At 43.4% G+C, this 23,527-nt stretch overlaps 3 protein-coding genes across 5 annotated transcripts in view; 1 reads left to right on the plus strand and 2 right to left on the minus strand.

Annotated features, from left to right (window-relative positions):
• Window positions 1–10,398, minus strand: part of LOC129844790 (histone deacetylase 4-like) — a 65,683-nt gene extending 55,285 nt beyond the window's left edge. For all 3 annotated transcript variants that reach the window (XM_055912918.1, XM_055912917.1, XM_055912916.1), the window contains exons 1-2: window positions 10,262–10,398; window positions 8,168–8,876 (exon numbers count right to left, since the gene is read on the minus strand). In XM_055912918.1, coding sequence (XP_055768893.1) covers window positions 8,168–8,189 — 22 coding nt within the window. In that variant the 5' untranslated portion in view covers window positions 8,190–8,876; window positions 10,262–10,398. The remainder of the gene's footprint in view (window positions 1–8,167; window positions 8,877–10,261) is intronic.
• Window positions 10,399–19,731: 9,333 nt separating this feature from the next.
• On the minus strand, window positions 19,732–20,618 carry LOC129844789 (late histone H2A.2.2-like). Its single transcript, XM_055912912.1, has 2 exons — window positions 20,520–20,618; window positions 19,732–20,231 (listed from the first exon to the last, which is right to left on the minus strand). The coding sequence occupies exon 2, from the start codon at window positions 20,219–20,221 to the stop codon at window positions 19,802–19,804; it is 420 nt and encodes a 139-aa protein (XP_055768887.1). The 5' UTR covers window positions 20,222–20,231; window positions 20,520–20,618; the 3' UTR covers window positions 19,732–19,801.
• Window positions 20,619–21,096: 478 nt separating this feature from the next.
• Window positions 21,097–23,527, plus strand: part of aamp (angio-associated, migratory cell protein) — an 8,279-nt gene continuing 5,848 nt past the window's right edge. The window contains exons 1-7 of the mRNA XM_055912911.1: window positions 21,097–21,452; window positions 21,707–21,850; window positions 22,122–22,241; window positions 22,405–22,544; window positions 22,692–22,836; window positions 22,945–23,028; window positions 23,324–23,439. Of these exons, the coding sequence (XP_055768886.1) occupies window positions 21,362–21,452; window positions 21,707–21,850; window positions 22,122–22,241; window positions 22,405–22,544; window positions 22,692–22,836; window positions 22,945–23,028; window positions 23,324–23,439 (840 nt within the window). The 5' untranslated portion in view covers window positions 21,097–21,361. The remainder of the gene's footprint in view (window positions 21,453–21,706; window positions 21,851–22,121; window positions 22,242–22,404; window positions 22,545–22,691; window positions 22,837–22,944; window positions 23,029–23,323; window positions 23,440–23,527) is intronic.

Here is a 23,527-nt window from a genome sequence, read left to right on the forward strand (position 1 = left end):
TCTATTCCACTCACATACCAGACTTTAACTTGATATCGTTGTCCTCCTCCCCTTGCCTGTCCCTCGGAGACAAACAATGACAGGCCGTGTCAAAAGCCAGAATAGGTTTGCTTTCGTCTGTGTAAACTGTAATTGCGGCTGGCAGTACACCCTGTATCCAGTTTCTCTCTGTGTGGAGTTAGGGACATAAAGGCCTCGGGCGGCTCGGGCACACAAAGAGACTCTTTCCTCTCATTATCTCCTTTACCCCGCCGCTGTCTCTAGCCTAATGCCAATTAAAAACAGAGCTGAGGAACAGGCAGAGGGACAAGGCCCCAGTATGGAGCCCATAATGGGGTGTTTGTTTAAGGGGGACGGGACGCTCAGTGGAGCCTTACTCTGGACATTCAGGTTGGATGGTAGGGTCCAGGGCGGTTTCACCCAGGCAGGACATAACCCCTGGTCCTGGATGTGTTGGGCTGGTGGAGGCTAGAGTGGACCAGGCCAAAGCAGGCCTAAGCCAATTCTTGGTGAGGGAGAGTACAAACTGTCAGGCTGGAAGGTCTGTCAGAAGTTAAGGTCAATGGTCATTGGGTGCAATGAGGACATTTGTCAAGAGAAGCTGAAGATGCGCATTTTGACAGAAAGAAATCTGGTTGGACACTTACCAGTACGTACAAAATGCACACGCACGCACACAATGTAACAATGGCCTGGCCATTCCTCAGCTACATCCCAGACTATACCACCTGTCCGAGTACAGCAGGGCCCTCTGTCTGTCCCAACCCACACCCCTCTCCCGGGACTGAATGACCTCACCCAACCACATCACATTTACATTTAAGTCATTTAGCAGACACCCTGTCAACAGTGTAACATGTTTATGTTATTCTACGTGTACATATTCTCTGTCTCCACCTGTCTCAAGGTGCCATCAGCACTAGACATCCATCAACACACCTGGGCTCACACTGATAAAGAGATGTGTGTCTACAGGTGTTTGACAGAGAGACAACCATCCCTCCTCTACGGTACATGCTTTTGAAAGCTGTTGAGTTGCATTGACAACAGTTGCTAACAGAAGAGGAGTGTTTTTGCCATGAAGCCTTGTGTTCTTGTTGTTCTATTTATAGGTCTGCTCTGCAGCACATGACAGCAGCCACTGACAACTGCTCCATCATGCAGAAAATATACATACACACACACACAAAGAAACCAGCAACAATGGTTGTTTGTTCACCATGCATTCACTCACTTGTGTTGCTATAAATAGCTCATGGATAAGTGAACGGCTCGCTCATGTGCAGTGGGAGTGATTTTAACCCCCTCACCTCTAGTTGGATAGTGTGTGGTTTAACTCCATCTCTAGTTGGATTGGATAGTGTGTGGTTTAACCCCTTCACCTCTAGTTGGATTGGATAGTGTGTGGTTTAACCCCTTCACCTCTAGTTGGATTGGATAGTGTGTGGTTTAACTCCATCTCTAGTTGGATTGGATAGTGTGTGGTTTAACTCCATCTCTAGTTGGATTAGATAGTGTGTGGTTTAACTCCATCTCTAGTTGGATTAGATAGTGTGTGGTTTAACTCCATCTCTAGTTGGATTGGATAGTGTGTGGTTTAACCCCATCTCTAGTTGGATTGAATAGTGTGTGGTTTAACCCCTTCACCTCTAGTTGGATTGGATAGTGTGTGGTTTAACCCCTTCACCTCTAGTTGGATTGGATAGTGTGTGGTTTAACTCCATCTCTAGTTGGATTGGATAGTGTGTGGTTTAACCCCATCTCTAGTTGGATTGGATAGTGTGTGGTTTAACCCCTTCACCTCTAGTAGGATTAGATAGTGTGTGGTTTAACCCCTTCACCTCTAGTTGGATTGGATAGTGTGTGGTTTAACCCCTTCACCTCTAGTTGGATTGGATAGTGTGTGGTTTAACTCCATCTCTAGTTGGATTGGATAGTGTGTGGTTTAACTCCATCTCTAGTTGGATTAGATAGTGTGTGGTTTAACTCCATCTCTAGTTGGATTGGATAGTGTGTGGTTTAACCCCATCTCTAGTTGGATTGAATAGTGTGTGGTTTAACCCCTTCACCTCTAGTTGGATTGGATAGTGTGTGGTTTAACCCCTTCACCTCTAGTTGGATTGGATAGTGTGTGGTTTAACTCCATCTCTAGTTGGATTGGATAGTGTGTGGTTTAACCCCATCTCTAGTTGGATTGGATAGTGTGTGGTTTAACCCCTTCACCTCTAGTAGGATTAGATAGTGTGTGGTTTAACCCCTTCACCTCTAGTTGGATTGGATAGTGTGTGGTTTAACCCCTTCACCTCTAGTTGGATTGGATAGTGTGTGGTTTAACTCCATCTCTAGTTGGATTGGATAGTGTGTGGTTTAACTCCATCTCTAGTTGGATTGGATAGTGTGTGGTTTAACCCCATCTCTAGTTGGATTGGATAGTGTGTGGTTTAACCCCTTCACCTCTAGTAGGATTAGATAGTGTGTGGTTTAACCCCTTCACCTCTAGTTGGATTGGATAGTGTGTGGTTTAACTCCATCTCTAGTTGGATTGGATAGTGTGTGGTTTAACTCCATCTCTAGTTGGATTGGATAGTGTGTGGTTTAACTCCATCTCTAGTTGGATTAGATAGTGTGTGGTTTAACTCCATCTCTAGTTGGATTGGATAGTGTGTGGTTTAACCCCATCTCTAGTTGGATTGGATAGTGTGTGGTTTAACCCCTTCACCTCTAGTAGGATTAGATAGTGTGTGGTTTAACCCCTTCACCTCTAGTTGGATTGGATAGTGTGTGGTTTAACCCCTTCACCTCTAGTTGGATTGGATAGTGTGTGGTTTAACCCCTTCACCTCTAGTAGGATTAGATAGTGTGTGGTTTAACCCCTTCACCTCTAGTTGGATTGGATAGTGTGTGGTTTAACCCCTTCACCTCTAGTAGGATTAGATAGTGTGTGGTTTAACCCCTTCACCTCTAGTTGGATTGGATAGTGTGTGGTTTAACCCCTTCACCTCTAGTTGGATTGGATAGTGTGTGGTTTAACCCCTTCACCTCTAGTTGGATTGGATAGTGTGTGGTTTAACCCCTTCACCTCTAGTAGGATTAGATAGTGTGTGGTTTAACCCCTTCACCTCTAGTAGGATGGGATAGTGTGTGGTTTAACCCCTTCACCTCTAGTAGGATGGGATAGTGTGTGGTTTAACCCCTTCACCTCTAGTAGGATTAGATAGTGTGTGGTTTAACCCCTTCACCTCTAGTAGGATGGGATAGTGTGTGGTTTAACCCCTTCACCTCTAGTAGGATGGGATAGTGTGTGGTTTAACCCCTTCACCTCTAGTTGGATTGGATAGTGTGTGGTTTAACCCCTTCACCTCTAGTAGGATGGGATAGTGTGTGGTTTAACCCCTTCACCTCTAGTTGGATTGGATAGTGTGTGGTTTAACCCCTTCACCTCTAGTAGGATTAGATAGTGTGTGGTTTAACCCCTTCACCTCTAGTTGGATTGGATAGTGTGTGGTTTAACCCCTTCACCTCTAGTTGGATTGGATAGTGTGTGGTTTAACCCCTTCACCTCTAGTAGGATTGGATAGTGTGTGGTTTAACCCCTTCACCTCTAGTAGGATGGGATAGTGTGTGGTTTAACCCCTTCACCTCTAGTTGGATTGGATAGTGTGTGGTTTAACCCCTTCACCTCTAGTAGGATTAGATAGTGTGTGGTTTAACCCCTTCACCTCTAGTTGGATTGGATAGTGTGTGGTTTAACCCCTTCACCTCTAGTTGGATTGGATAGTGTGTGGTTTAACCCCTTCACCTCTAGTTGGATTGGATAGTGTGTGGTTTAACCCCTTCACCTCTAGTAGGATTAGATAGTGTGTGGTTTAACCCCTTCACCTCTAGTAGGATGGGATAGTGTGTGGTTTAACCCCTTCACCTCTAGTAGGATGGGATAGTGTGTGGTTTAACCCCTTCACCTCTAGTAGGATTAGATAGTGTGTGGTTTAACCCCTTCACCTCTAGTAGGATGGGATAGTGTGTGGTTTAACCCCTTCACCTCTAGTAGGATGGGATAGTGTGTGGTTTAACCCCTTCACCTCTAGTTGGATTGGATAGTGTGTGGTTTAACCCCTTCACCTCTAGTAGGATGGGATAGTGTGTGGTTTAACCCCTTCACCTCTAGTTGGATTGGATAGTGTGTGGTTTAACCCCTTCACCTCTAGTAGGATTAGATAGTGTGTGGTTTAACCCCTTCACCTCTAGTTGGATTGGATAGTGTGTGGTTTAACCCCTTCACCTCTAGTTGGATTGGATAGTGTGTGGTTTAACCCCTTCACCTCTAGTAGGATTGGATAGTGTGTGGTTTAACCCCTTCACCTCTAGTAGGATGGGATAGTGTGTGGTGGGAGGAGAGAGATCTTCATAATGGAGGGGATGACAGGAGGGTAAGGAGACAAAAACAGTGTTCCGCCGTCACACATGCACACTCGCTCTCGTGAACACACACACATTCACGTGCACACACACACACACAAACACAAATTGACACACACACACATGCGTACCTTTAGACACACACGGTCAGTCTACTAGTTTCACCACTTATTCTCTGAGGAAGAAGATAACATGAAGATCAAACCCTCTGTAGCCAAGATCAGTCTACTCTGATCTGAAGCAATAAACCACAACCAGGTGTGCTGCTGTTCACCATATGCCTTATATCAGAGAGCCAATCAGCACCTTAAAGTTGTATAATACTACAAACCATTTCCTCTTCGAACCCACATCAACAGGAGCCTTGTATTGGAGGACAAGGAGTAGCATGTTGAGTTCACTGGTTCAACCACATAAAACCCCCATAGAAACAGAGATAGGAGAGGATTGAATTACAGTAGGTTAAAGTCCTTTGTCAATGTGAATAGACTGGACCAGCTTCACTTGTCATCTGCTGGGCCAAAGATGTATTGGCTCAAAAAACGACATCTTTCCCAGGAAAAGATCAAGCTCAAAAAAAGCCACCGCCCAATCACTTACCGAGCGTGCCTCTGCTCTGAATGGAACAGTGTGTGTGTCATGACTCAGTGCCGGGCCAGCTCTAGCTATGGTAAACATGTTTGCGGTGGTTCCAGGAAACCCTTAGAATCACTGAGTGGGACAACGTAAAACCTTGCCGGCTAGAGCCCACTGCTATCATTTCCCAACACTATCAATGTGCTGCTTCCTACTCTGCTGAAATATTAAACCTATTTATGAGGCCCGGTGGGATACTCGTTCAATATCTCTTCACGACCGCAAAAACAACGTTAGTCTGTGTGCTTAGACATTACGTTCAGTAGATGGTTAAGCAACCTCTGCACTGCAGGCATCCAACTGTTCCACGAGGAAGCTCTAAAACCTAGCAACAACACAGGATGTAAGGGCTAGGGCAGGGGTATAAATCGGTACCAGATTAGAGGGAAACAATGACAATATGCAGTGGAACTAGCTTCGAGGTCCAGAGTTGAGTTTGAAAGGCTTTGGGCCTATGTTTTCCGAATGCGCGTGCATGCTTGCTTTGTGTATGACGAGCATTCAGACTTTTGTCAAAGTAAATCATTAGAAGACAAAAATCTCTGATATGTTTTTCCTAACAAATGGAAGAATGGAGGAAGAGAAAACTAATGGGACAGCTACAGAGCTAAGGGAGTGACACACCCACACAGTGCTGTGATTGTGGGCAGGCAGGTCTCTTATCTACCGCAGCTAAACTGACAGGCACTGCACAGGGCAGCCCGGGCAGTCACTGCATCGCCATGGGAACTGATGATAAGCGTGCCTGTCTGACCAGTGACCACAACCACAGAGGGGCCGCCGCGGAGGATCATGGGAAAATCACAGGGGCGTGACGGAGAAGACTGACAGGTCCTGGCAGAGAACCACTAGGCTGTTTTTTTGTGTGGGAAAAACTGCAGCAACAGTCTGAAATACCTGGTAACCCCACTGTTTACACTAGGCCTGCAGATCCATTTCAGAGGCCTGCAGATCCATTTCAGAGGCCTGCAGATCCATTTCAGAGGCCTGCAGATCCATTTCAGAGGCCTGCAGATCCATTTCAGAGGCCTACAGATCCATTTCAGAGGCATGCAGATCCATTTCAGAGGCCTGCAGATCCATTTCAGAGGCTTACAGATCCATTTCAGAGGCCTACAGATCCATTTCAGAGGCCTACAGATCCATTTCAGAGGCCTACAGATCCATTTCAGAGGCCTACATGTCATATTCAGCTGTGTGAAGAAGGTGTGCTCACCATGTGTATTAGTAGCTCTAGTCTAGTGAGGATCTACAAATCACGTTGTTGGATGGGTATGGACTGACTTTTAATGTGTGAGGACACACAAATGGATCTCTGTGTCACTGGTCACCGTCTGCATCAGCTGATGGTCACCAGGCCTGGCTAAGTAGCTGTGGATATTGTTAACAATGTTTTTTTCCGAATGTAGCACTAAGCATCTTTCAATGAAACTAGGCTACTGTAGCCTGTGTGTGTTAGCGCAAGCTCAATGTTGAGCAGATGTCAACGGCTAATATGCTAAGCTCTCCGAGCAGACAATCACTTCTATGCAAACAGTCATATTTGTTCTCAGATATACGCTCATACAGACTGCACATTGAACCTGCTGATCCTATTCCTGAGAACTAGCCTATAGCCCAACTTGTAGAGAGAGATGGGGGGGGAGTTTCTTAGAAAAGATTTAGATGAAGTATAATATTTAAACTGAAGAGCCTGCAATTCCACAAATGATCGACAAAAAGGAGCAAATCAAATCAAAATGTTATTTGTCACAAGAGCCGAATACAACAGATGAAATGCTTACTTACAAGCCCTTTAACCAACAATGCCGTTAAGAAAAAAAAGTGTTAAGAAAGTATTTACTAAAATAAACTGAAGTTAAAAAAAAGCAGCTTGAAGTAAGCTCATAACGGACTCATAATGGCCATGCAGATCATAGACATGGGAACAATCCCACACAGGCGCGCTAACATCTACAGTAGCTCAGTTTAAAGTGAAAGAAGAATGGAGAGCGAAAAAGAAAGGGTTGGTATCACACTATACTCACGGAGAAAAGGATGGAGAATCTCCAACAAGCATTAGACTGGATTTAAAACTCTAAGTGTTGAAGCTAACTAATCCAGGCATCAACTAACGATGTAATGTGCTTACTTTGGCTTGGCTTCAGCTCGGCTGGGGAGTGAGGACTACCTAGTATGGTCTAGACCTACCCCTAAGGTTTCTCACAACTTAGGACAATCCTATATGGCACCCTATTCCCTATATAGTGACTGTCAAAAGCTAGTACACTAGGCAATTGGGTGCCACTTAGTACGCAGAGCAGTATTTATTCAAGTCAAATTTAAACATCATGGCCGCCACATGAATTAAGTCCAACTATCAAGACTCTTGAAATAAAATGGCCGATATCACAATATTTGAAGTACTCCAGGTACTGTAAGCCTGCCTTGGGCTCCTAGCAGATGTGGTATAGGTGTGATTCCTATTTGAAACATTATGGAGTCTTAAAAGTAAGCCTGGGTAAGGAAAAAATGTCATAAATATGCCAACTTTTATAAATTATTTCACAATTATGCTTTTATATACAAATGTCAAATATATGTCAGCCATCCTTCCTCCAAAGGACCATCCTATGAATACAATTTTGAGAAAATCATGATATTTTCTTGTCCTGGTATCGTCAGGAATCATTCATAATATATACTTTATGGCTGGAGGGGTTACCCCTGAGCCTTTTCAGGGGCACTCCAGTTGTTACCTGGCCGATGATATTTATAGTGCACACATCCCCCAGTGTGTTAGGTAAACACGGCCAATCGCACAATCCACAACAGTAGAGACCTTTAGTTAGCCTAACTCTTTAACGTGGACGCAATTTGACGAACACCGGCGGAACAGTAGGACACTTCACATCATCATACTGTATATTCAATCATGTGCACAAATGACATTTTCTACAAAACAAGCCAAAGAAACAGAAAATACCCTAAATATTATTTTGAGTGAGTCCACGTCATCGTTTCTTATTGACCTGAATAAGATTTGACAGGGAGGTATTCTGAGATGGTACAGCTACACAAAGCACAACATTAGGCCTACGTGAGATGGATCCAGTGAGCATGGTAAATGGCTTACCTTGGTGACTGTGTGATGTCATTGTTGACAGGATGGTCCTTGGAGAATCCACAGTGAAGTTTAAAATATACGGCCTGGAGAGGAGGAGGACGGGACAGGTGGAGTGTGTGTGGGGGTCGGGGGGGTTAGTGTGTATGTGGGTCGGGGGGGTTAGTGTGTGTGTGGGTCGGGGGGGTTAGTGTGTGTGTGGGTCGGGGGGGTTAGTGTGTGTGTGGGTCGGGGGGGTTAGTGTGTGTGTGGGTCGGGGGGGTTAGTGTGTGTGTGGGTCGGGGGGGTTAGTGTGTGTGGGTCGGGGGGGTTAGTGTGTGTGTGGGTCGGGGGGGTTAGTGTGTGTGTGGGTCGGGGGGGTTAGTGTGTATGTAGGTCGGGGGGGTTAGTGTGTGTGTGGGTCTGGGGGGTTAGTGGGTATGTGTGTGTAGGGAAGGGGGCTGGTCTGATGTGTACCAAGATCAGGGCCACAGTACTCCTCAGCAGGAAACACAATCACCCACAGGTCTCTTCACTGGTCAGCAACAGGAAACACAATCACCCGCAAGCGTCTTCACTGGTCAGCAACAGGAAACACAATCACCCGCAAGTGTCTTCACTCGTCAGCAACAGGAAACACAATCACCCGCAAGTGTCTTCACTGGTCAGCAACAGGAAACAGTCCTCCACCAGACAACCTACTGTTCAGGTAATCCAATCAGAGACACTCACTTGTACCAGCCTTTCAAAGAGAGATAGAGAGAGAGATAGAGAGAGATAGAGAGAGAGATAGAGAGGGGCAGTAAGTCAGGATGATGCATCAGCAACATAAATCTGAGCTGGATTCAGAAACAATCATTATTCATTCTGAATCCCCCTACACTAACACATCATTAAGTGTACAGATGGAATGAATACCCACAACAAACACAGACTACTAGACCACTCATCATGTGTAGGGCTAAGCTAATGGCCTGGAGGGAGGGAGGACGTGTGTTGAGAGAGGTGGGGTGGGGGGTTGTGGTGAGGGCTTCTCAAGACAGAGGGTCAGAGAGTGGAGCTGCGGGACAAACCTCCAAAAGTCGGTCACGGCTGGCACACATTCACGCTTTGTGATGGAAAGGGGTTTGTGTGCGTGTGTGTCTGTGTAGAGGAGGGGGTAAACCCCTGGGGCGCTATGCCCCTGCACCCTCTGTCTATGGGCTTTGCTTGGTGTGTGTGTGTCAACGCTTGTCTGGCCCCATTGTCCCCAAACTGGTTGTGTGATACATGGTGACAGATTTGGAGAGACAGTCCCTCTAGCTCAGAGAAAGAGACCCAGGGCGTATAGCTCTATGACCAATCTACAATATCATTTTGTTACTTATCTTCAGTACCTGGTAGATTTTTAACACGCTACATACACATCTACATTCTTTAATTATGTATACATTTGTCATGAATGTAAAAAAAAACTGCTTTCTGATGAATAAATAAAACGCAGGCATACTAAAATATTCAGTAGGATATTGTACTAAAACACAATAGCTAAAATGCAGTCCGTCTTTCGCTCTCTCTGACCACAATTTCACCAGCACGTCCCCCATTCACAAAAAAAAAGGTTGACGCATACAGCTACTTCACCACCGCCCATTGACAGACACAGCTGACTTTCCCAGTCATTTCTCATTTAACATTGCGTAACATTACGATCTAGAACGGCAAAAAAAAATGCTGATACACTATCCCTATCAACATTTATGTCTATAGCACTATCCACCGCCATGTTCTAAAAATAGAACACAGGAACAAATCAAGGCACGTCAGAGACCGTGCGTAGCTAAATATGTCGCGCGCCAGATAGGCATTTAGCGATCTAACATACATATTCTTCCCGCATGCAGCACGTCGGACAATAATAATAAACACTCTTTCTATATCCAACATATTGTGCTAATTCAATTTATTTTTGTAAGAATAAGTGTATTATTAGCGCGAGCAGCTCAACTGGAAACTTCAGGCAGCAGACATTGTTTTGATAGGATTGTCCCCGCGCCCGTAATCGATGCATCATTGCCTAAGAAACATCCTGAATATTTTCGCACTTCAACAAGCTAAATTCGTCGAAAAGATAAACGATATGCTCACCTAGAAGCTCCAAGAGGTGGCCCTGTCCCGAGAAAGATGCAGAATAAATATATTGACTTTATCACTAGGGAAGTCTACTGGCGAAATAATCATTTTCTGACAGATTCCGCCATACTTGATTTTGGTTACAGAGTCACGTGTCGCGTCCCTGCATTTATCCAAGTATTGAGAGGCGTGGTTTGCTATCAATATCAAGTTGTTACAACGTTGCAACTGTGAAAGCAATAGTGAGCATTTAGAACTGTTATAATGATATTATATTTAATTTGTTTATATCTTTAATGTTATGGATTCACTACTTAGTCAGTCTACTTACCATAATAGCCTACTTGTGTTATGGGTTGATACGAGAAAGGGCGTGTCGTGTGCCATTGACTACGTATTGTAATGGTGCCAAAATAGCTAGGCCCCTACATATCATCTATTGATCTATGGAATTGTAGCCTTTCTCTACAATTACGTTTGTTCATACTTTGTCACTAGATTCACATAATCGATATATATTCAATATGCCGACTAAACCAGTAGCATAACGACGTTTGTATGACAGCATTGTTTAACAATATTAGGCTATAACAGCTGGCTAACGAGAAAGTCTAGTACATCCCCCCTTCCTCTAATATTTAGAACTGTTCTAATGATATTATATATAATACGGGAGTTTTTTTTATCGCAATAAAGGTTCCATAACCTACATGGAACCTTACTCTTGACGCTAACACATCTCTCCGTCTACCTCTGGGATATGGTGTACAACAACATTGTGCCGCATTTGACAGCATGAGCAATATGAGTTGGATGATTTATCCAATTCTGGCTCATTGCCAGATGAAACCTCTTTCTCTCTGCAGCCGTGTAATCTAATAGTGTTTATTTCCATTACTTAATTCTATTTTGCGTCTCATCCACCCACAGACAAAACACAAGGAGCGGTCAGCAGAGTTAACCACATTGCTGTTTGACTGTTAAGGCCGCTGCAACTGAAACTGCCAACTGGAATTGGTCTATTACCCATCATCAGAAAATTGAGATATAGGACTGCTCAATCCGTATCTGTTTCCAGGTCAGTTTTTCTGAGATAGGGAATAACATCCTAAAATCCTTATTTTCCAGATTAGTTTATTTTGTGTAACCATTTAGGTGCAGTCCATAAAATGTTCACATTTAAATAACCCGTGTCTACGAAATAGTTACAGTTGTTGGGCTCACTAACATGATTATATCATATTCTTCAAAAGAATCAAAGGTTGGGCATATTATAACTAATTACAATACACTATCAACAATCAGCAGAAGGAAATCAAACAGATTGTACCTTTAAAAAAATAATCCAAACCATATCCATTCTTTCATGAAGACCCATTGTGTTATTCCATCTTTAACCCCACATTTCCGAACACCAGTGACTGAATAGAATAGGACCCCTTTAGTTCAAGTAATTTCTCCCGCCCAGCACAAATGAAGGCCTTTTGGGACGGCTGTATCCATAGTAACGGAGGATTATAATTTCTCTGGATGAGCTACAGTGCATCAGTTATGTAACTGAGCGGTCTTGGAGACATGTCTCATGTTGGCCAGCCTGAGAAAGATAAGCTCTTTAGGGGAAAGCCACAGGGATATTTTCCCCAGCCTGAGAAAGTAGATATACCGAAAGGGTTCTCCTTGGAACCAACAAGGGTTCTTCTATGGGGACAGTTTTTGAATCCTTTTTGAATCCTCTTTTCTAAGAGTGTATGCTAGTCAATACTAGCCATCTGGTGGCATTTTACTCACAATTTGCAAGGCTTGAGTACTATTAGCAGGCCTAATAAAAATAGATTCTTCATGCACCTATAATTGTTTATCGGTCATCGATGGCTGCACTGGGTAAGGTTCATCATTGTCCTGCTACTGAACTACAGTTAGGCTTACCTCAACATCGTTCACATATCTATGCTATGCATTCTCTACATGGTAAATCAGGTATTTCAAGCAAATCAAGACCTACCTGTGAGAACATTTACGATAATGCTGAAAGATAATGCTATCTCTGTGAGATGTATGGAGGCTAGCTGTACTGTATCCAACCCATGTGACAGTGTTTTCCCTATCTGATCATGAGCTCAATCTTATCCTTTCAGAGCACTGGCATTAACATGACTTGCAGTAGTAGCCCTGTTCAGTCTCCCCTGTTTCCTCAAGAAGAATGAAGTGTGTGGAATTAAGTGTGTTTGTGTATATATGTGTGTGTGCCTGTGGAACTGCCTGTGGAACTACCTATACATGTGTGCTGGTGTGTAAGTGAGTGAGTGCATGCATGCGCGTGTAAGTATGTGTTTGCACGTGTGTGTGTGTGTGTCTGGGGTAATGACTCCCAGGTGTGTTGGAGACGTACAGATTGAGAGCAATGACGTCAAAGGAGCATCAAGATTGGTGTATACTATCTGGGGCTCCCTAAACTCATGAACATCTGATTAGCATTTTGGTTATTAGCGCATTAGCGCATTAGCTGCTGTAACTGGGACTGCATGGACGTCTCCAGCTCTCACCTGGGAGTTGATTGTCTACAATCTTCTTGTTCAGTGGTCCCTTAATAAAAAGAGATCAGCTGTGCACGTTATTCATATAGATTGTGTAAATGCCTTGGAGGAAGATGCGTGGACTCATTTGCAAGTTCAGTGACATGCTAGAATTATTATAACATATTCTTACACAAAGTCTGTCAATATGAGAATATTTGTTAATACGAATCTTTTTATAACAAGCTTTCCATTGTTTTATCCAACGTCAACTTTGACATCTCTCTTTACACTGACACACACATACATTTGAAGGATCTTAATTTGAGCCAGTTTGCTACAACAGGAAAATAGTCCTGCAGCAACAGGACATGGGAATTATTATGTGGATTATAATTAATTAAAACATTTTGTAGGGGTTGATCAATTTTTCGTTAGGCAAATCAAGTCCGACATTTTAAAGTGGAAATTGCTAACTTTAGAAACCTTTTTATAACCTCGAATAGACTACAAGATTGCATTCCCTGCTGTGCAGCAACAAAAGAGTGATCAAATGAAGATACTACATCTGTAAATAACCTCCATTTAGACAACAGTGTAAAAGAATCTGCCATTTCTTCTGACAGCTAAATTACTGCATGACACACAAAAAACAGACAGAGAGACACTCCCCAACATGTTCTCTGGCCCTGGAAACTAGGCACTCAGGAAAGCTTTAATGTTTACACATGTGTGGGAGCCGAGGTTATAATAGTAAACTGAAACTAAAACTAACCATGAAAAAACAATAATTAACAAACCCATTCGAAAAAATAAAACTACACTGAATCTATTATCTTTGACTTCAAAACGAACAGAAATAAAATAAAAATCATCATGAATTATGTTCAGTTTTAGTTGTTTTTTTCTCAACTTTGGGCAACAATTGAAGGGGGTTTTTCCGCTTTTTGTGTGTTTTCAAGCTACTGAATCTGTCGGGTAGAGCCAGCAAGGAGATGGCGATGTTTCAAATAGGCTTAGCTTGTGCATCACTAGCTATCACCAAAGACAGTACAGTATGACGATAGGCAGAAACTGCTTCTCCAATAAAAATCCCAGGTCACACTTGTAGGCGATGTCATGCTAGCTATGATCATGCGCAGAACCACACGGTCTAACGGTCATCTCGCGCCGAACTGTGCATATGCAGGCCGTCAAATCAAAGGCACTCCTTCAATATAAAGTAGTTTTTTGACGAAAATGAAAACGTTTCAGTTTATCACTTTCATAAGGTCTGAGTCACAACATGTTTAACTACTTATGCCATTGGCTCGAATCTAGGCTGTGCCTTTAGATTTTGATATAATCAACAACTAAGGAAGATTTTTTTTCACTTTCCTCATTGACTTCTGAAACCCCAAACCCATGCCTATTCTGTTTGGTCTGTTTCACAATCATTCCCGGAAGTATCAGGATGTTGCGCCTCTGGGCTTAGAGAGACTCTGTGCTTTTTATTGTAATGAGATTTGTCCTAGAGACAGAACTGAGCGATTTCCCCTTAGGCCAGCTGCTAAGTAAAAATTGTCTATATTGTAAAACATTTATAAAAACAGAAATTCGTTTTTTGGTCTTCATTTAAGGTTAGGTTTAGGCATTCGGGTTAGTAGTGTGGTTAAGGTTAGGTTTAAAATCAGGTGTTTTAACTGGGTGGCTTTGCTAGCTAGTGACCACTACAGAGCTGCATCCAGAACAAGATTCATGACGAAAAACGCTAACCTGTGAAAAACACGGCTCAGTAGCTAACTTGATTCTTCTTACATACTGTACACGTACTACTTAAGTTAAAAGCATTGGACTGGTGGCAGGTAGCCTAGCGGTTAAGAGTGTTGGGCCAGAGCGACTAGGTGAAAAATCTGCCGATGTTCCCTTGAGCAAGGCACTTAACCCTTTTTGGTCCTCTAAGTAGCTCTGGATAACAGCGTCTGCCAAATGACTAAAATGTGTAAACATGGGCGAGAGAGTTTCCTCCCATCATATTTATTGCATCAGTCTCTGCACTATTCCTTTTAATTCCAAGTCACAAAACAACCGTACAACACAAATGGCTCCTAGCCTCTCCCACACTTGTTTTCTGCCCATAACACTAAAACTGAAACTGAAACTAAATAATATTAAAACGAAATAAAATATTTTTATACAACTTAAACTACAAAAAAACAAGGAAATCAAGTCTGAAAACGAACTGAAATTAAACAGAATTTAAAATAATTTAAAAACAACTAGAAAAATTCTAACTAATATAAAAACACAAAACTATAATAACCTTGGTGGGAGCTATAGAATTAGTTATCAAAGTTAAGAACGACCAGCGCTGGTACAGTGGTAGATACATTTCAACTTGGCTGTTTCTGTCATGGGGGGTGAGACCATACTTCTATTCAGTTAAATGTTGATTTTACAGACACGACCGTAGGCGCTTTGAAAAGTTGTGGAGACCTTTGTATTTGGAAGAAAACGCGTTCTAAATGCATTAGAAACTCTCAGCTCTTATTAAATATAACAACTGACTAGGGATCAGTTCTTCCCACCACAGCTGCGGCCAAACCACACTGAGTGAATAGACCCACAGTGTTCCTGGACCTGTGGTTATGGCTTTAGCAGTTAACCGCAGCACTGAGAGCAGAGTGTATGGAGAACACAAGGCCCTGTTTTAGTCTAACTGGCTATAAGTGGTTGCAAAGGGAAGTCTGTTCCTCACCCAACATCAGCCACAAATCACTGTCCCACAGCACACAGACCTCACTGACACTACAAAGGAGTTAACAGCTGAAAAAATACCTGTTTACATACCCTGTTAATATGTCAACTTGTCTTGTTTTACAGAGTATGTTTGGCCCAGGAAATGAATATTGAATGAGTATAGTGGATCTCCAAAATACCTATGTTTAGCATTGATGGGCCGGTCAGCGTCATATAGACCCATATACACTATGTAAGACTGGTGTGAATATGTTTCACACCAACTAAGACAAGGGTTCTAAATTCCACCAACAATTCTCAACACCAGCTTCTGGCTTGTTCACACGTTACTGGCAAAATGTATTCTGTCCAGACATCAACTTGGCTATGACAGCAGTGAAGCAAAGAAGCCAGTTTGTGAACTAGGCCATGCTCATTATTTGTAGCATGTGTCATACAGAACATCATGTGAGTGAAAAAAGGTGCCCTACATCAATGGTTGTCAAACCTCTCCTCAGGGACCCCCAGCCGTTCCATGTATTTGATCTATTCCAGAGCTAGCACACCTGATTCAACTTGTCAACTAATCATCAAATCCTTCATTAGATGAATCAGGTGAGCTAATACGGGGCTAAAACCAAATACGTCTGTTGGTCCCCAAGGAGAGGGTTGAGAACCACTGCCCTACATAACAAGAGAAAATGAAAGAAATCACCTATATGTTTGCAAATGGAAACTAGGTTTAGGGAGAATGAAAGGGAAATGGGGGGCTGTAATGTGTTGAAACGGCCATAAAGTGTTCTCGTTAAACGAAAGCAGAGCAAGGCTTTTACAGTAGAGCCAACTAGTCCACAAGTTTCCACCAAAGTGTCTCAGACCTGCATACTCATTATGTTTCCCTCCCTCTCTAACAGCTTCCAGGCCCTAGAAAATGAGCCTGGAATTACAGTGTGTGTGCGCGCGCTAGCTTATGTGCATTTGTGTCAGTGTGTAAGTACACTACTGGTCAAAAGTTTTAGAACACCTACTCATTCAAGGGTTTTTCTTTATTTTTACTATTTTCTACATTGTAGAATAGTGAAGACATCAACACTATGAAATAACACATGTGGAATCATGTAGTAACCATAAAAGTGTTAAACAAATCCAAATATATTTTATATTTGAAATTCTTCAAATAGCCACCCTTTGCCTTGATGACAGCTTTGCACACTCTTGGCATTCTCTCAACCAGCTTCATGAGGTAGTCACCTGGAATGCATTTCAATTAACAGGTGTGCCTTGTTAAAAGTTCATTTGTGGAATTTCTTACCTTCTTAATGCGTTTTAACAAATCAGTTGAGTTGTGACAAGGTAGGGGGGTATACATTAGATAAGACATGAAGGTCAGTCAATACGGAAAGTTTCAAGAACTTTGAAAGTTTCTTCAAGTGCAGTCGCAAAAACCATCAAGCGCTATGATGAAACTGGCTCTCATGAGGACCGCCACAGGAATGGAAGGCTAAGAGTTACCTCTGCTGCAGAGGATAAGTTCATTAGAGTTACCAGCCTCAGAAATTCCAGCCTAAATAAATGCTTCACAGAGTTCAAGAAACAGACACATCTCAACATCAACTGTTCAGAGGAGACTGTGTGAATCAAGCCTTCATGGTCGAATTGCTGCAAAGAAACCACTACTAAACGACCCCAATAAGAGGAAGAGACTTGCTTGGGCCAAGAAACATGAGCAATGGACATTAGACTGGTGGAAATGTGTCCTTTGGTCTGGAGTCCAAATTGGCGATTTTTGGTTCCAACCGCCGTGTCTTTGTGAGACGCGGTGTGGGTGAACGGATGATCTCCGCATGTGTATTTCCCACCGTAAAGCATGGAGGAGGTGTGATGGTGTGGGGATACTTTGCTGGTGACACTGTTTGTGATTTATTTAGAATTCAAGACAAACTTAACCAGCATGGCTACCACAGCATTCTGCAGCGATACGCCCTCCCATCTGGTTTGGGCTTAGTGTGACTATCATCTGTTTTTCAACAGGACAATGACCCAACACACCTCCAGGCTGTGTAAGAGCTATTTGCCCAAGAAAGAGAGTGATGGAGTGCTACATCAGATGACCTGGCCTCCACAATTCCCCGACCTCAACCAAATTGAGATGGTTTGGGATGAGTCGGACCGCAGAGTAAAGGAAAAGCAGGCAACAAGTGCTCAGCATATGTGGGAACTCCTTCAAGACTGTTGGAAAAGCATTCCAGGTGAAGCAGGTTGAGAGAATGCAAAGAGTGTGCCAAGCTGTCATCAAGGCAAAGGATGGCCAGTTGAAGTATCTCAAATCTCAAATATATTTTGATTTATTTAACACCTTTTTGGTTACTACATGATGCCATGTGTTATTTCATAGTTTTGATGTCTTCACTATTATTCTACAATGTAGAAAATAGCAAAAATAAAGAAAAACCCTTAAATGAGTAGTTCTAAAACTTTTTACCGGTAGTGTATGTGTGCACACTTTCTTATGTGCATGTACAGTATGTGTGTGTGTGTGTGTGTTGGACAGCATCCCAGTGTCAATATTAAACAGGCTCATTTTTGTGATAAACTGACGTCAATTATGACTGATTCTGGTGTCTGACTGTTATGTCATCCCTATGACAGTTTAAAGAAGCCCACCCACAATTCAGTTATCTCATATGTCTGAGCAAGTAGGACAAAAGTAGAGACCTGAAAAACATTGTTTCATGTGACTTCTAGACAAATTGGGAATTTAGATGGATTGAGAAAGAGGAAGGAGAAACCATGGAAACAATACATGTCATGTTGACTATATTTCTTTTGCTATAGGAAATCCTTTCATTATCATACACAAACATATCGCATCTGACATATAATTATTGATAAACATTTTGCACTTATAGTACAATTCAAGCACGGGCGCAACTTTCACTGGGGACGGGGGGACATGTCCGTCCCCCCACCACATTCTGAAAGTGCATTTTTGTCCCCCTCAGTTTTATTGGAATATGATGCAAAACAAGGAAATGGTGTGCTTTAGGACCACTCGGTTGCCTCCGAGCGGTCGGGTAGGCTGTTGGAGTGAAAAATATGTCCCACCCACTTCTTAAACCAAAGTTGTGCCCCTGATTTCAAGTAACATCAAGCCATAAGAAAATACAAAATATGCCTCCTCACAGGTGCTTCATCACTTGGTATAGCATTTACCTTATGTACCGATAACCATTCTACCCAGGTTACCTTATCATGGTGCAGTACTGTAGTGTTTGTCCACGCTGAGGGTCTGCCCATCAGTGAAACCGTCCCGGGCACAATGCCCGCAGGCAGCCCCATGCCAGGCCTGCCCCCTAGGATCAAAGACTCATGAGCACAGAGAAGTAAGCCCAGACAAAGTACCCTGACACAGCCCTGAACAGTGAACAGACAATGCTTTAATTTATAATAGTCAATGGCAGCCACTCTTAGATATGAAAAGGAGTTCAATATAAAGTTTAAAAGGTCTGGCTAGCATGCACAGGGAGAGAATCAAGCCAGGGCCAGTTACTCAATATTGATGCAAATTTCTCCCAGGTAATTCTAAATTCTGTTTCCCCCCCATCCTGGTGTAACAGGGGTCAGTGTGCTGCTGAGGTTTCTCCATTGTCTGACTGGCCCATACTGGGCTCAAACAAGTGGTCCTCTGCATCACAACCCCTCTAACAGTCCAAATAGGTTGAGCCACACAAAGGATACTAAATTGGATGGCTCCAGCCACATTTCAAGCTAGCTGAGGGGTGCGCTCAAATTACTTTAAAAAGCTGTCACACTGGCTTTTGGATGGAAAATAAACCATTAAGATTCAGTTCTGCAATGCCCTAGTTTTTAAACTCAGTCACTAGAACCCAGTTCTGCACATGTGTTGGAGCAGTCAGACACCCACACAATCCCAGGGTATTGGTTTTAGCTCATGAAACCAGTAGGCCTACCTCATTCCTTGGAGGGTTGGGGTCAATTCAAATTGCAGTCAGTCAATTCAGGAAGTAAATTGAAATTCCTATTCCAGTGAACTGGCATTATTTCTGTAACAACTTCTCAAACTGAGAAGCATTTTTTTGGCAAAAGTGTCAATGATTGAATTGAAAGCACTTCCTGAATTGGCCCCCGGCCTTGACCAATGAGGTTTGAATTTCAATTAATGAAATATTTAAATAAAGCTTAACATAGGCCATGTCTGGACATTGCAGTGCATCATCTGGCCAACAATAAATACATTCTTTAAATGTGTTATTTTATTAAGGAAAACGGTGAAAATTTGCGGTAAAAGCTTGTAAGGTACATTTTAAAACTCTTGAGACTGGACGTCTTTGGCATTGCTGCCGTCGTCTTTAGGTAGCTTGGTCTTCTTGGGGAGTAACATGGCTTGGATGTTTGGAAGAACACCACCCTCCGATATGGTGACCGCACCCAGCAGCGTGTTCAGCTCCTCGTCGTTCCGCACAGCTAGTTGGATGTGCCGTGGAGCAATGCGCGACTTCTTATTGTCACGGGCTGCGTTGCCCGACAGCTCCAGGACTTCAGCGCAGAGATACTCCAGTATGGCAGCGAGGTAGACTGCAGCTCCTGTACCAATGCGGTTAGCGTAATGTCCCTTCTTCAGCAGACGGTGAATTCGGCCTACAGGAAACTGGAGACCTGCCCTAACTGAGCGACTTGTGTGAGTCTTCGATTTGGAGACAGCTTTCTTCCCACGACCAGACATCTTGCAGTTTCTGAGATACAAATGGCATGTTTTAGTGGTTGTTGAAATTATTCAAACATTGACTCAAGTGCATCGCCAATATGCAAGCCCTCCTGGGAAGAGTTGTGGATGCTAAGAAGCTAATGCACCTGCCCTTCAGTTGGTGTCCACTCAATCACTTCAATTCCACAGGCATACTACTTACACAATTAACAGAACTACCAGAACACTTGCACTTTAAATCAAAATATAGAAAGTTAAGAGGACAAGACATTACACACAAAGAAATTAGGAAAAAACGAAACATGTCTAAACTCACGGCGACAGGCTGTTTGCAAGAACTAGAAGAAGCCTAAACTGGAAATCACAGCAGCCATAGAGCCTTTTTTATGAAGGGAATAACAAGTTGCATTGAGGGGACCCGTTTTCCTAAAGTCACATGTCGTAAATACTTATGTCTGATTGGATAGCCAATTAGATTAGAGGAAATGAACATGGGGCCCAATTCCAAATCGAGCCCTAGGCCCTACTCCTTACTACTCTGGATATATACAGTACGTTAGCAGATCCGATAGGGTAGGTGGAGGTTGTGCCATCTTCCACCTATTCTGTGTTCAGATAATTCACATTAGTCTAACAGAAAATATTATATTAGAACAGTGTTTCTCAACTCCGGTGCTGAGTACCGCAACAGTACATAAAAAAAGTCAGCATGATGATAATGGTGTTATTTTGCCATCTAGTGAACAAGGTAGGATGTTACACTCCGATGAAGTAGTCATGTTGAAGAAGTCCTGCCCACTTTGGTATGGATTGGTTGTTACTATGAAGGGGGCGTGTCAAGCTTCAGGGCGAAACACCAATCGTATCAAATGTTTAATTGACGTCATCACGGAGTGCCAGAGAATTCCGGAGACTTTCCACATGTGAAAAAAACATGGGGACACTATTTAGATGTTTTTTATCTAGCTAGTATTTGTTCTTCGGTCAGCACCAAGAAATAACAATCTTTAGCGTTTTCTGCGATTGACTTAACATATTATCTTAACCTGAATTCAACATTTGTCGCGCTAGCAAACTTTTCAGCTCTCAAGTTAGGCAGCTAATTTAAATTAGCCACCTTGGTAACATCTAGCTAGCTAGGTAAGTTAGCTATCTATCATGGATAACTCGGACGAAAATTCGGTACAATTCCACGGGGATGAAGAGATTATAGAAGTCATCGACCTTAACGAAACAGAGCAAAACCCAGGTAATGATGGTTGCATGCTTAGCTAGATAAAGTTAGTTGGTCAGAATCAGGTGCTTCAAGGGATGTAGTTTAGTTAATGTCCTTATAACTGTATGAGGACTTGCCACATGGACTGTCATTGATTGAGCAAAATAAGTTGTCTCTTGGACGCTGGTGGCATTGTCTTGGTTAGACCTTATATGAGTTAATGTCGTGGTATAAAACTACGAGAGGTACATGTGTCAAGTACAGTAATACCTCACTCTGACGGACAGATGATTTGGCGGATGAGTTCGAGGACGTGGACGTCGGAGAGACTGAGGACGGAGACGATAAACAGGAAGACTGGGATACCGACGACGAGATGGAGCAGGAAAAGGAACAAGATGACAGCGAACTCACCTTTTCCAAACACACGGGTACTAGCTAGCTAACTATATCAACTGACTAGTGCTTTTCTTCAGTCTCTTCACAACTCAGTGGCAGTTGGCAGTAGTAGGTCCATCTCATTATCTTGTCCATCACCACCACCACTATGTTGATAGGATTTGACAGTAAAGGGTGGATGACTTTAAGCCATTTCATGTATTCCAGGTATTGAAGGGAAGGAGACAGGGTGGAAGCTACTGGATAGGCCAGGGACATGTATGGGTCTCTTTTTCTGTTGTCACATTGACTTATGTTTTCCAGGCTCCGTGTTCTGTGTGAGTCTGGACCCAGCCACAAACAGCTTGGCTGTGACCGGAGGAGAGGACGACAAGGCCTATGTCTGGAGAGTGAGTGACGGGGAAGTGCTGTTTGAATGTACAGGTGAGTCTCCAAGCTGTCATCAATTAGTTGTTGTGGTTTTAATTTAGCTTTGACATCCCAATAGAACATTTCTTTATGCTACAGGATAGTTGAGCTCAGAATAAACAAATATTTGTGTTGCTCCCAATATTAAACCCCAGTCCTTCTTTTTCCACAACCGTAGGCCATAAGGACTCCGTGACGAGTGTTTTATTCAGCCATGATTCTTCCCTGGTGGCCACGGGGGACATGAGCGGGCTGATCAAGGTCTGGAAGGTGGAGACCAAGCAGGAGGTGTGGTCCTTCGAGGTGGGAGACCTGGAGGTGAGGAAGAACGCAGCCCGGCCCAAAACAGGGTGCGCATATTTGTTGTAGACCAGCAGGAACACACTGCCACACCTGATTCAGTCTGATTAAGCTAGGTAGTTAAATCAAGTTTTGGCATCTGAAGTTGCTGTGTGTGTGTGTTAGTGGATGGAGTGGCACCCCTGCGCCCCGGTGCTGCTGGCGGGCATGGCGGACGGTAACGTTTGGATGTGGAAGATCCCAGGGGGTGACTGTAAGACCCTGCAGGGCCCCGGCTGCCAGTCGACCAGTGGAAAGGTCCTGCCAGACGGTGAGACTGTCTCCCCAGCCAAAAATAAAGGACAATTCAGCACAGAACACTCTACCATGATCTGTGCTGCCAGGTTGAACATGTAACAACTTTGTCTTTTCTCCACAGGGAAGAGAGCTGTGGTGGGCTATGAAGATGGGAACGTACGACTTTGGGACCTCAAGCAGGGAAACGCCACCCATGTGATTAAAGGTGAGTTTGGCCAAGTTGTCGCACGCCTGAACAGAGTATGTGACAATCCCCACTACTGCCAGACGGCAAGATATGTGTCATAGTCACTGGGATTAAGTGTGGAATACCTCATGAAAATCGGTGTGGAATGTGTTTATTAGTGTGCATAGCTTACTTTATATCTAGAGCAGATGACCAAACCCCAAATCCTAATCTTGACTTTTCTGAGGATAAAAGAATAACTGCCACTGGACCAGCGGTAAGGGACAACTTCTATCCCCACTCAACTGTCTCCTCGCTTCTCTGGCCACCTCAGGTCATGATGGACACCAGGGGGCGCTGACGTGCCTGGCCTGTAACAAGGACGGCTCTCTGGTGCTGACGGGCTCCGTGGACGGCCGTGCCAAGCTCATCAACACTGCCACTGGCAAGGTGGGCAGCGGGCACTACTGCATGATGGAGAACACATAACTACTGTATTATAGAGAACACATCACTACCGTATTATAGAGAACACATC

Source organism: Salvelinus fontinalis, unplaced genomic scaffold (genome assembly GCF_029448725.1).
Source record: "Salvelinus fontinalis isolate EN_2023a unplaced genomic scaffold, ASM2944872v1 scaffold_0231, whole genome shotgun sequence".
Taxonomy (NCBI): Eukaryota; Metazoa; Chordata; class Actinopteri; order Salmoniformes; family Salmonidae; genus Salvelinus; species Salvelinus fontinalis.

Bases quoted from the DNA above. Each gene is read 5' to 3' on its own strand.
- LOC129844789 (XM_055912912.1), bottom strand. From the start codon at position 20,221: ATGTCTGGTCGTGGGAAGAAAGCTGTCTCCAAATCGAAGACTCACACA.